The 13,726-nt window shown below is 42.3% G+C and overlaps 1 protein-coding gene across 2 annotated transcripts in view; it reads right to left on the bottom strand.

Annotated features, from left to right (window-relative positions):
* Positions 1–13,726, bottom strand: part of DGKB (diacylglycerol kinase beta) — a 500,582-nt gene that overhangs the window by 303,250 nt on the left and 183,606 nt on the right. Inside the window, exons 12-13 of one of the 2 annotated variants that reach the window (XM_074945832.1) lie at positions 9,957–10,045; positions 9,724–9,876 (exon numbers count right to left, since the gene is read on the bottom strand). In XM_074945832.1, the coding sequence (XP_074801933.1) occupies positions 9,724–9,876; positions 9,957–10,045 (242 nt within the window). The remainder of the gene's footprint in view (positions 1–9,723; positions 9,877–9,956; positions 10,046–13,726) is intronic. The other variant, XM_074945833.1, reaches the window with a different exon arrangement.

Below are 13,726 nucleotides of genomic sequence, written 5' to 3'. Positions count from 1 at the left end.
GGGGTGGAGCAAGGATCTTGTAGGGGCACCTTCAAGTATGTATTATCAGAGCAAGCGGGGATATTTTTGGGGCATGTGGGGATGTATTATAACTTACCAGCCTTGGGCTCTGGTTCTTGCAGTGGCTTGGGGTCCTCCTCAGTGGAGCTTCTTCAACTGGGTCCGCTAGGTAGAGGTGCAGAAACACATGCTCCTCTTCCTCTGGGTCTGCCAGGGTTTCCCCTTGGAATTCCTCTGAGGTCCCTGCTGCCTCCTTGCCCTGCCCCTCATTGATATCCTGTCATACAATGAGGCCGGCTGGGTTAAGAAGGGGATCATGAGCCAATTCAGCTACTGTACGCGGAGCCCTGGAAAGCACCCGTCCATTCCACCATAGCATGGACATGTGCTAGGTCCCTTCCCAAACAAATTGTTGGAGTCCTTCAGTCTCCAGTACAGGAGCCTCAGGTGCTTCATATGCTCCTGGCACTGGGACGGAGTCTGGTGAATGCAGTCCTCCTCAAGCGTCTTTAAAATCTCCCAGTACAGGTGTACGTTCCTGCCATTCTGGGCAAAGTTGTGGAGGACAGTGTACTCTGACCACACATTGATCAGCACCCAGGTGTGCTCCAGAGACAAGGTGGCAGCGCTTGGAACATGAGCCATGATCACCTCTGCAAATCAATAGCGTTCATGGGAAAACTGATCTGAAATGTTCAGCATAAGTAGCTGAGAGGGCAGAGACTGTTATATCTTTGGTAAGAGTCAGGCAGCAAAGAGATCAATGCACTGTGGTAGTGGCCCTGGAGGACTATTGATTCCCAGGACCTGGTACACACCTCTTGCCCCCATCCACACTGCACAATCCGCATGGGGCCATGCTATGGAAGAGGCATGTACATACCCACCCCCTCATGCATGCTAGCTTTTGTGCTGAGTGCACTCTTTCAGTGCTTCAGACTGAACAATGGGGGTAGGGAGTATGGCAAACAACGCATATGTAACTGTACAGCAGGGGTGGGCAAGCTTTTTGGCCTGAGGGCCACAGCTGGGTGGGGAAATGGTATGCAGGGCCATGAATGTAGGACTGGGGCAGGGGGTTGGGGTGTGGCAGGAGGTGTGGTGTGCAGGAAGGGGCTCAGGGCAAGGGGTTGGGGTGCAGGAAGGGTAAGGGGTGCAGCAGGGGGCTCAGGGCAGGGCGTTGGAGTGCAGGAGGGGTATGGCATGGGGCTCAAGGCAGGAGGCAGGAGGGGTTCAGGGTGCGGGCTCCATCCTGGTGCCGCTTATCTTGAGTGGCTCTGGGGTGGCAGCAGCGCGCAGTGGGGCTAAGGCAGGCTCCCTGCCTGCCTTGGCCCTGCACCACTACCAGATATGGCCAGCATGTCTGGCAGTGGCTCCTGGGAGTGGGGTGGGGCAGGTGGGTCCACCGCGTGCTGCCCTCACCTGCGGTTACCACCCCCGAAACTCCCATTGGCTGCGGTCCCCCATTCCCGGCCAATGGGAGCTGCGTGGGGCGGCGCCCGCAGGCGAGGGAAATGCACAGAGCCCTCTGCCCCCCGCCACCGCCCCAGGGGCCGCAGGGATGTGGTGCCGGCTGCTTCCGGGAGTGGCGCTGGGCCAGGGAGCCTGCTTTAGTTCTGCTGTGCCACGTGGCTGGCAATCCTGCAGGCCAGACTGAAAGCCCTAATGGGCCGGATCTGGCGGCCGTAGTTTGCCCTCCCCTGGTGTACTGTCACAAGATATTTTAACATACTTTTGCAAGTTTTTCAAGACCAAATGTGAAGATAGATTCATAAGGAAATAAGAGAACAACAACATGGCTTCAAACTTGGAAAGGGTAGGATGAACACCATTTTGAACTGAAGCTCATATCAGAAAGATCAACTGAAATGGGGAAGACAGAATACTTTTGTTTTATTGACTTCCAAAAAGCACTGATGGAATCTACCATCTACCACTATATTCAACATACTAAGATGTGTGGGTATGAACTCCAAGTAATAAACCAATTATATTGGAATCAGAAGGCAATATAATAGGCAATGAAAATGAAAATCTAGTAGAGATCAAGAGAGGAATGAGATGTGTTTGTATACTGTCACCATCTTTATTCAACATCTGTAGTGAATGTTTGATTAAATTAATCGAAGAAACAAGAAGGTATAAAGATGAATGGAAAATGAGTGAATTACAATTCTCAATGCAAGCAACAGTGCTATTGGCTGATTCAGAAGAAGGTCTGATGAAGTTAGTGGAGATTATATATGAATATGCAAAGAAAATGCTCTAGAGTTGAATATGGACAAGACAAAAAAATTAATAGTATGCCCGGATCCTGGGAAAACATGCAAGATTCCAGTGAATGACACAGCCCTATAGTAAGTGAGAAATGATTGCAACTTAGGAAGTATCATTACAGAAGATGGAAGATTGGCTGCTCAAATCAGAACTGCAAGAGTGAAAGAGACATTCTGGAAGAACAAACAGCTGATGAGAAGGGACATAAATGTAACGACTAAATTCTGACTTTTAAAAAACTTACATTTGGTGTGTATTAAATTACGGCTGTGAAACATGGACATTAAAACAATCAACAATAAACTACAATCCTTTGAATTAGGGAGCTATGAAAGAATTAAAAAAATATAATGGAGAGACCATGTTATCAACAACAAAGAATTGGAGATGATTAGCATAGGCTAGTCAGAGATCTTAAAAAAATAAAGATTTGCTTTACGGGCACATTTTAAGAGGTTCAGCAGGCAATGCATGTTTATGGGAACTGCTATCAATTTTCCCTTCCATATGAATACAAGGCAGAAAAAGAAGATCATGGATAGATGATGTGGTATCCTGGGTGGATCAGTAAGTTTCTAGCCCTCCTGGTGGGGGACAAATGTTTGAAAACATAGAGAAAGTGTGACCTAAAGGCTCAGAAACCAGAAGACAAGTACAAAGAACCTAAAATTGATCATTTTTATTTAAAAAAAACAACAAACCACACACCTTATGCTTTGTGTATGGTACAGACTTATATCGGTATAACTACATCACTCAGCCGTGTGGAAAATCCACACCCCTGAGTGACGCAGTTATATCAACCTAACCCCCAGTGTAGACAGCACTATCTCAGTGGGAGGACTTCCTCCACCTCTCAGGGAGGTAGAGTACCTACACTGACGGAAGCTCTCCCATCGGTGTAGAAGCTCTCACTGAGCGCTGCTGCAGCATGGAGCAGCTGTGCCACTGCAGCGCTGCATGTGTAGACAAGTCCTTAGGAATTTTTAGCTAATCTCATGACTTTTGGAAGGCCTAACTCACGATTTTTGAACACTAGGATTCCTTCATACTTCATTTAACATGATCTAACTATACAGGGCTCAGCAAGAGCCATAAAAATCTTCTAAAAATAACCTAAAATGCTTCTGTACCTAATATTTCCATCTGTAAAGTCTATTATCCTTGGGAACATGTTGCTACAGGGGTAATAATCTCTTAGAATATACCCAGATTCTGCTTCACTGACCACCTGCCCTGGGAAGTCAACCTGCAAGGCCCAAGACATCGTCCACCACATGGCAGAGGGGCAATGCTGGTGTCAGAATGGGTCAGATGTGCCAGCAATTGCAAAAGTAGTCTGGGAAAATTGCTTTAGATCTAACTGAATATGCCCCAATATGTAACTAACAAGTTTTTGAGACCTCTGAATAACTTCTGTCATAGGAACGAATTGTGGTTTAGCTTCTCCCATTTCAGCACCCCTTCCTTCAATCCTTCCCCCCACCCCATTCACCTCTATTTTTCTCTCCCAATTTTAATCCCCCTATTTCTCTCACTCCCAATTCCCTTCTTCTCTTTTGTGCTCCCTCAATTGAATCTCTACTTATCTGCTTCTCCAGTTCCCCTCCTTGAGTGACACTGCAGCAGCCACTACTGGATGGATAGTGGGTGTGGCTGGGATGAGTGCCAGGGCAGCTGGGTGCGCTGGTACTGGGGATACCTGTGGTGGATGCTGGAGCAAATGGATGGGTGCTGCATGTTCCTGGGGTAGCTGAATGGTTGGCGGATGGGTGCATGGGATGGCTGCTGGTTGGCTGGGTAATGGGGTGTGGAAAGGGTGGATTGAGAAGTACAGTCCCAGGGCTGAGTGATGGGGGAGAGCTTGTTTACAGCTAACAGAGGGTGGAGCACACTGCCACCAGTGGACACCTCCTCCTCTTTGCGTAGCCACCTCTGGCCACTGCCTCCTCCTGGCTGGGATCCAGCAGCAGGAGGAGCTAGGGAAAGGGCAGAAACACCTAGCTAAGGTGGCACAGAGGCGCCTGAGGGCTGGGAGGAGCAATTACATGCAAATGCCAGCTGCATTCCACAGCTCAGCAGGATGCATGAGAATGCAGGTGAGATGAGGGCAGACATGCAAGGGGGCAAGAGTGTCACTGATACTGCCAGGTGGCTGAACACTTCCCACATCATAGCAATCATGTATGCATAGCTTAATTTATCTGGCCAGTTTTTGTGCTATTATGAACTAAGCCCTGGATTTATTCCCATTTGCCTCAAAATGCTCAGGAAACGTGCAGATTAGTTTGGTACTTAGATAATAACTAAAGGCCCTCAATGTCTAAAGCATGATATCTAACTTCCTCCACATGTGGTGAAAGCTTCGGGAAAGGTACAGGCAGGTTAATGACCTGACAGGTGAAAATAAAAGACAACTTTAGACAAAAATGCAAGGTAATAATACAGAAACAAGTTATTCTTACAGTGAGTTCTATAATGGAAATCAGTCTTCAAGGCTCCAATTTCCCAAAACCACTGAGCTGATATTGGTAAAGGTAATTAACCACTGGAACAATTTACCAAGGTCATGGTAGATTCTCCATCACCGGTAATTTAAAATCAAGATTGGATTTTCTTTTTTAATTTATGCTCAAATTCAAAAGGAATTATTTTGGGGACATTCCATGTCAGACTAGCTGGTCACAGTGGTCCCTCGTGGCCTTGGAATTGATTATATTATAGCGAAGAGGAGCCATAGTTTTCAAAATCCCTCTAATGGTAGAAGTGGAGAGGTTGAGCCAGACTGCAGAGTAGTAGCAGTGCTACATGATGAGGAAGGCAGCACATCACTGTAGCATTATCAGTGGTCACAATCTTTATTATGGAAGATATCTCCTTGATCTATAAGTTCATCAGGCCAGGGACTGTTTCTTACTATGGTTTGTACAGTGCCTTGCACAAAGGATCCCCATTTCTGGGTGAAGACTTCGAGAATTTCTGAAATACCACTACTACTTCATTCGATTAATAATGCCATCAATACTAAGAGGATACCAAGAGTGACAATGTAATACATAACTAAGGGAACATCAAACAAAGCTCTAAAGGGCATGAGTGAAATCCTGGATCCATTGAAGTGAATGGCAAAACTGCATTAGGATTTCACTTCTCCATTTTTTCCTAATATGGAGATTCTTTTGAGAGCAATGAGAATAGTTCAACTCTCAGATCATTTACTAAAAAGAACTGAGTTACTGCTATATTCAAAGAAGAAAGGGAGGGATTGTAGAAGTTCAAGCCAACATAAAATATTAAGAAATACAATTAGTGATATAAGCTGTTGGAAAAAAATAGTTTGAATTAGATAGACGTCTGGGTTTCTTGTTGGTGCCCTAGAATTTAACTTAATTCAAATTTCCCTCAACAGCATATTTTAAATATACGCACCCAAACACAATACAAAGCTATAATGTTATCTCTGGTTTATAGAGACAGATGCAATCCACTCAAGTTTCATTTTCATGGTTTACAATATCAGCAATCACAATAAAAATACCATTTTATAGTGTGGAATTTGGTGCAGTTTATGATCTCTACATTGATTTAATATACTGCATATTAAGTCTGTCAGATAGTGTGTGCATGTCACATAAGAGCATGATTCCAAATTGATGTGTTTTACTAGCAGCTATGTATATTTTAATTGATGGGGGTACCCTGGTGTCCTAAGCATCTAAAACTTTAGGAAATATATCTAATTTATTTATAAAGTGGTTTAATAGGTAGCAGACAGCATCTAGCTCAATCGGTGATATTTCATTCAGAAGGTGATGTAAAAATATGTACTTCAACAGTTGCTCCTATAAATCATATTTTTCCAGTGAGCAAGTGATTCATTTTTCTTTAGATGATTTATCCATGTTGGCATTAACTGTATCAAACTTACAATATAATCAATTCAGTAGGTGATATATACACTTTACCAGTAACACACTTTTGATAAAAGTTATCGAGCACAGTATAATGTAGACATAATAGTTCCGATTTTTGAAGTGAATGACACCCAGTATTAGTCTTGTCCGTATTCATTTATACTGCAAAGTTACCATTTCAGGCAGTTACTTAGCAACGGAAAATAAAAGTTAATGAGTTTGGATTTACTCTGAGTATTAAAGCCTTATTTACCCTGAGGGTATTTTGGTAGCCCTGTAATCTAAAGCATTTGTCATGCTAATTCCCTGCCTCAGTGGTAAGGTTACTTGTACCATAATTAATGCACACTAGGCCATGTAACATCAAATAAAAGTATCTTCGCACACTCGGTGATAATTAGCAGCTCTGCTACTCAGTGGCATGCAAACTTATCTCTAAAAAAATAGCTTAATCTTCTTATTAGTCTCTGCTGATCTTTGACAACAGAAGTGAGGTGTAGGAAACAAAAGGAATAGCTTAAGATGTGCATGCTATAGCTAATGAAAACAACATAGTGACAGAGTAATAAACTAAGCACCTCATATTAAAAAATAATTGTTTTATAAACATTTTTGTATCCTTCCTCCTGCAATAGCCCCATGTCCACAAAGCTAGCTAGTCTACATTACTTATCTCACAATCGGATGCCTAGGAGATGTGGAAATGAAGAACTGTAGTGAAAGCCAAGAATTTGTGGAGTAACCTGAAGTAGGATGACTTTCCTTAGGGAAAAGGAAGGAAAGTCTGGAGGTCTGTGAAGAGCCTTGAAAAGAAGACCAGCTCTAAGGCAGAACACAGCTGGATAGGGAATTAGGAAGAGAGTCACAAAGAGCAAACCAGTAGCCCAGGGAAGGAGGTCTTATTAGTCAAACTCATACTGAAACTCTGAAAAGTTTGTGATTTGGTCTGGAGGTAGAGCTGATGTCTAAAATGGTTCTTATCTTGTAAGAATTAATCCACACATCTTTACTCTTGCTACCTCCAAAAATAAAAAGAAAAGAAAAAAAAAGCCCTATTACAATCAATATTACAAAACAGTAAAAGACATATTGTATCTCCATCCCCTTCCACAAGAGGGGAAAATTTGCTTAGGAAACTTCAAAGTGAATGGCATGAAATTTCTGAGCCAGCAACCTCTCTGGGGAAAGAGTCTGCTGCCACTTGGAGGGGATGTGGACTTCTAACTGCAGAGAAACCCCAGAAGCTGAAGTGAAATCTGGAGATCCATGCAGAGACAGACAACCGTATTCTTCCTCCCAGGCCAAGGATGCCGGAATGGGGCGGGGGGGGGGTGTCAGGGGACCATGGCCCCATCACTTTTAAAAGGTCAAGAAAAAACAAATACATTGAATTAATCACTCAGCTTCTCGAACAGGGATAGGAACTCCTGCCTCTCCATGGATGTTTTGCTATAAAAGCAAGAGACGTGATTCAAGTCACTTTTTAAACCTATTGCCTGCTGAGAATTGGGCCAAAAGAGAGAGATTCAGTGTAGCTAACTGAGTTGCAATACAAAACATACAGCAGCATTGGCTTGCTAAAATGCAGTGCTTATTAAAGAGCATTATTACACGTTGCCAAATTCTTTTTCTCTGTGTGTGTTTCTGTTTCTTTATTTATAAAAAAGGCACACCTTTTAAATAGATGCAAGGTAGGTTTTACAAGGCAATTCTGAATCTGACAACTGCTCACACTGCAACTAAATATATCAGCAACAAGCAGCAGGAATACTGTATATAAGCAGGTGAAAAGATAGGATTGCAAAGAGTGGTGATAGTTTTAATATCTTCAATATGGCCATTCAAAAGTCATTTGTGTGTTTGTTACAAATATCTGGGTTTTGCTTTGGTTTTAAGTTGGTAGCTTTAAGGCATTTCAGCAAGTTTTTATACCTACAGTGATAGTTTCGGAAGGAGAAAGGGTTAAAAGGGCTCTGAACTGGAATTACAAGGGAAATGAATATTACACGAGAAGTGGTATAAAAATGAAGCAGAAATATTTTTAAAGGTTGGTAAAACTAGTAGGTGTTTTACTAATGGACCATCTCTAATTTACACCTGAAATCCTAGAAGAAAATTGAAAAGACGAGTATACTGAATTTGAAAACAGAGCACATTATTTTCAGAAAAACACATATAAATCCTTAAAATATTGGCAGATAGAGAGAATCATGGTTGACAGATCTGGAAACTCCAGGGCTAACATTTTCAAATTTGGAGGTCTAAATTTAAGGATCCAAAAGTCAGATTTTAAAATGCATTTAGGCATCTAAAGATGCATCTAGGCACCTGAGGAATTTTCAAAAGCACCTAAGCTCTTAACTGCAATAGGACCGAGGAGCTTTTGAAAATCCTCCTAAATGACTAAATACCTTTTAAAATCTGGCCCCAAGTCTATATTTAAGTACCTAATTAATAAGAGTATGATTTTCAGAGGTGCAGGGCATTTGCAGCTTACTTTCACTTCAGTGGGAGTTTTAGATGTTCATCACTTCTGAAAATATCATACCACTCTTATTTAGACACCTAAATGAGATTATAATGGCCCGACTTTAGTTACTTACCCACACTGAAAAATTTGGCTTAGGTGTTTTACTCTCAAACCAAACTACCCAAATCATGATGGCAATCTGGGCTATATAGTTTTCCTCCCTGAAATATTGCTAGATCTGTAGTCCAAACATATATAATAGAAAATAATTTGGACCTATTTTCTTCTATGATGATTCAAAGTCTGTACTAGTCCTATGTTTAAAAAACTGTATCTTAAATTACCCACACATTCACAAGTGATTGTCCCACGATATTCTTTAGAAGACTGAACAAATGTTTAATCTTTCAGAATTAAAAAAATAAATACAGTACTGACTTTCTCCACATTTAGATTCAAATCCTGGAAGCACAGTGACTGGGAGTAGAGATGCTGGATGTTGTTTCTTCTATCATAAAGATCCCACCAACAAAGTCAGTGTTCCGTGAATGTTCATACAGTTGCTGCTGAATACACATTAGCTAGAGGAAGACTGGATTTGGTGCATGGATTTCCTGGCCCTTTATTTTTACTAATCTCATGTGCTATGAAAACATTCTGCTCTGCTGTTTATTCAGGGGCCAAGATGCAATTAATTACCTCTATTCCAAAGTGCAACATAGGGTATGATTTTGCCCTAACTTCACAGAGACCTTGCCTTTTACTTTTATCCACAATGAAAAACACTTATGATCTTTCTATAAAATACATACGGAAGTACTATAATGAATTCTATTCTTCTGCAAAAATGTGTGTACAGCTCTCATTAAGTTTAACGGATTCACATATTGGCACAGAGGAGATAATATCTTTCAGTGTGTTTAGGCTATACATCTCAAGACACTCATAAGTATTCTGAACGTGTCAATCTCACGTGCACACTGACCATAATTGATGGTAAAATTGAAACAGACCTTTTGCATTAGGTGTCTGTAAAAGGAAGCTGCAGTGTTTTCAACCTACCTTATCAGTGCTAATGTTTTCACTGTAGGTACTCACTGTGATCTGACACCAAACACAATGAAGTCCAGTCAGGCCTTGGTAACATTTTATATTTTTGTGACACTTATCACATTTTGTCGGACAGTTTCCTTCTACCCAGTAGTGGTGCATTACCTATGAAAGAAAGTACAGGCGTAAGTAGGATTGCCAGCTTTAACAGCTACATGCCAAAGTAAAGGCTACCACAGGCTTACATCAGTGTTCTTTTTGGATTTCACATATGTTTTGATACAAGAGGCTGGGGCTCTTGAAACGCAGCGTTCATGGACTGTGTACTTGCAAACTGAAAAGAGAAGCATGTTAAGACTGAGTTAATGCTGTTTCTGACTACATTTCTATGAAAAAATGACATCAGTAGAACTAGGTTTCATATCTATTACTATTTAATCAATCCAATCAGTCAATAAAAACTCAAAGTAGGCTGTTTTTTCCATGCAATACAAAAGGCCAATTAGTACAGGAAATATTATGCAAGTGAAAAATCCAAGAATGCTCTATCATGGCACAGCAGGAAATGCTTAATTAAATAAGTCCTCACTAAAATTTTTCACAGTAATTCCCAAACGACAATAATATTAAAGACAAATTGATGACTGCCAAATGGTTTGGTGTCATTTGCTAGTAGGAAGAAATCTATATTTTACAAACTATAGGCAAGAGAGCAGCTTTTTATGAAAATAAAAGCCAATGAGTTTATGTTATTCTCTCTATTGATTTATGAATCTTAAATGGTTGATTAGTTCATTTCCAGATAGCTATTGTTGTCATGCATTTCATGTAATCATCCAAAGTTCAACTCTTACTTGCCATAATGCTACTCCTATACAGAGAAGCTTCCTTTTCTAAATCCACTACCATCAGTTTTACATACTTGTCTTTATTGACAAACCTTGTCTATAAAGATCACACTAACTATAATGGGGGAATATAAAAGTGCCAGTTTATGATGCAAAGCTCCCCTGACTTCAATTATAAAACTCTACGCTCATATTTCTGTGATGATTGAATAGTTAACATTAGTGCATCCCTGTGCGTTGATGCGGAAATAATGCTAGTGCTTATAATGACAGCATTGAATAGATTCAACTATTTAAACCTAAAGATGAATGTCTGCCTGCATTAGACAAGTCTCATGCTTTTGGCCTTGACAGCAATTAAGCACAAAGGACTTCTAAACACCTTGCTTGCACCTATTACACAGACCCAGTGGGAGGTGCAGCCATTAATCAGACAAACTGCAGGGAGTAACATTGTTGATTGTGCTGTGGAGGGATGGTAGGGCCCCCTGCAGTTCTCTAGCTGTTGTTTTTTTCCTCCCTACACAATTTTAAACCAAAAAAAAAAAAGTGCAATCTATAGCAATGCTTCAAAAATATGTGGGAGGGGAATCATTTATTAGGTGGAAGGAATGGAGGAGGGTTTCAGGAAGATATGGAAGTGTAGGAGTGGTTTAGTAAGAAAACTCAGGCCCCTTCCTATTTGCGCACTTGTAGAAACTGAAAGGAACCCATAAGTTCCCTACAGAGTGATGATCACTACTGAAAAATGACCAATTTAGTGTCAAGCAACATAGCAACCAAAGAAAAGAGAAGGATATGGTAGCAAAAAGAGAAGGTCATGGTAAATGCAAAAGAGGAAGTTTACAAACAGGAGCACTCTTCTTTTCCAAGGAAGTTTTGTGTTATAGACAGGGAAAGTCCTATTTTCATACTACTGATATCTACAACAGAACAGAATATACCTGTCATATGCTGGGATGTAGGTGGTCCGACCTGGTGGTCAGAACAGGAGCCAGGCCTAGTCGTCAGAAGAGAGTTGGAAGGTGGAACTGGAGTCATGGTCAGGAGACAAGACTCAGAACTGAAATGGAATTGTGGTCAGGAGACAACCCAGTGATTGGAGCCAAGAGCCAGGGGGTTCGGAGGCAGATAGAAGCTAGGGCTGAGGTGCAAACAGGCACGGGTTGGCACAAAGCCAGTTACAGGAAGCAGATGTGACAACTGCAGGTGTAGAACATATTGAGCAGCTGATGTGCTACTGTATCAAAGGGTAGCCATGTTAGTCTGTATCCACAAAAATAACGAGGAGTCAAGAGGCGCCTTAAAGACTAACAGATTTATTTGGGCATAAGCTGATGTGCTGCAGTTGTTACAAGGCTTAAATGATGTGCTGGCTCTTCTGTCCAACCGGGAAGCACAGTCACTTAGTGAGAGCTTATTGGGCTTAGTCATGCTCATTGTGTTGCCAGGAGACTGCGTCCGGAGCAAGCTGAGTTCCTGACATTACCTCCCCCAGCTCATCCCGGCCCTGGCTTGTCAGAATATCTTTGGTGAAACTCTCAGAAGAGATTGGGAGTGTGAACATTTTTTTCTGGCTCTGAGGATCGCTCCTCTGACCCAGAACCCCTTCCACTCTATCAGATACTGGAGCTTCCATCTGACCCATTGGGAATCAAAGACCTGCTGGATTTTGTATTCTTCCTGCCCCTGGACTATTATGGGGAGTAAAGGAGGGTCTACCCAGTCAGGGAAGGGGTTGTTAACGAACAGCTTGTAGAAGGAAACATGAAAGACAGAGTGAATCTTGATGGATTCTGGGCTATGAAGCTTAAAGGCCACTGGGTTTATTTGTTCAATGATCTGAAAAGAATCCAAGTATTGGTGGTCGAGCTTGGCGGAAGGGAAGTCTGTTCTCAAGTTTGGGACAAGAGTCCAACCTTTAACCCCATGGCAAGTTTAGAGGCAGCTTGTTGCTTTTGGCTGGCATAATGCCTATAAGACTCTTTAGATGCAAGTAAGCGCTCTTTGAATTCTTGGTATACTCATTGAAGGTGAAAAGAAAAGGAGTACTAGTGGCACCTTAGAGACAAATAAATTGGTTAGTCTCTAAGGTGCCACTAGTACTCCTTTTCTTTTTGCGAATACAGACGAACACGGCTGCTACTCTGAAACCTGTCATTGAAGGTGGAGTGGGTCTGTGGCTGCTGGGATGGCACAGCCTTCTGGTAGGTCTGGATGAAACTGGGGGTGAAAACCAGAATTCACAAAGAATATGGTCTGTTGAGGTGAAGTGTAGGTTGAATTGTTGTATGAGAACCACAGCAGTGGAAGCTAATCATCCTGATGGAAATTCTAAAAACAGTGGCAGTATTGCTCCAAGGTCTTCTTGACTCTTTCAGTTTGGCATCTGCCTGCCGGTGGTCGGCTGTCAAGGTGAAGGGCTCAGTGCCAAAAAGGTGGAGGAAATTCCTGCCAGAAAACAAGAAGCAATCCCTATGATAGAGGAGGTCTTCTTGCAGGTGGAAGCTTGAATCTGGGGAGACAGCAGTGTTTCTTAGAGACTGACAGACTGGGGATGCAAATGGATCACCTGGGAGCAGAATTAGGATAGTGGTTGTCAGATGACATTGATGGCCCCACAGACAAAGGATGGTGTGGTGAGAGCTTCCTACTCCACTTCATGATACTCGTCCTTGCAGGACAGGATGTCCACCTTCCTGCTTGTAGTCCCAGACAGTAAGTAACCATAAAAAGTCAAATCAAGAGAGGAAAAAACCCAGCCAATCTGAAATTCGTTGAGTCATCAGGTTGTCTGATGTTCCAAATTCTTGTGATCTGTACAGACTTGGACAGGACCCGCCCCCTCCCCTCCCCAAGGAAGTGATGCCATTCCTCAATGGCAGACCCAATGGCCAGAAGTTCTTTGTCCCTGTGATGGTGTCTCCACCCCACACAAGGCCTGAAGGATTAAGGTGGCTAGTTGGACCAATTAACTGCCCTGGCTGCACCTGGAGGAGAAGTCAGGGAGCAGTATTAATTAGATGAGGCTCAGCTGGATAAGAACAGGAGGAGCCTGTATAAAGCCCAGGAGCTGAGAGCAGAAAAGGGGACTGCAGAGCAGTCAGCAGTCAGGCCCTGGGAAAAGGGAGTTGCTAGATTGCTATTTGTTTAAAATGTTTGGAAAG

Source organism: Natator depressus, chromosome 2 (assembly GCF_965152275.1).
Source record: "Natator depressus isolate rNatDep1 chromosome 2, rNatDep2.hap1, whole genome shotgun sequence".
Lineage (NCBI taxonomy): Eukaryota > Metazoa > Chordata > Testudines > Cheloniidae > Natator > Natator depressus.
The sequence above is the reverse complement of the archived record's forward strand: the minus strand, read 5'-3'. Positions and strand labels throughout refer to the sequence as shown.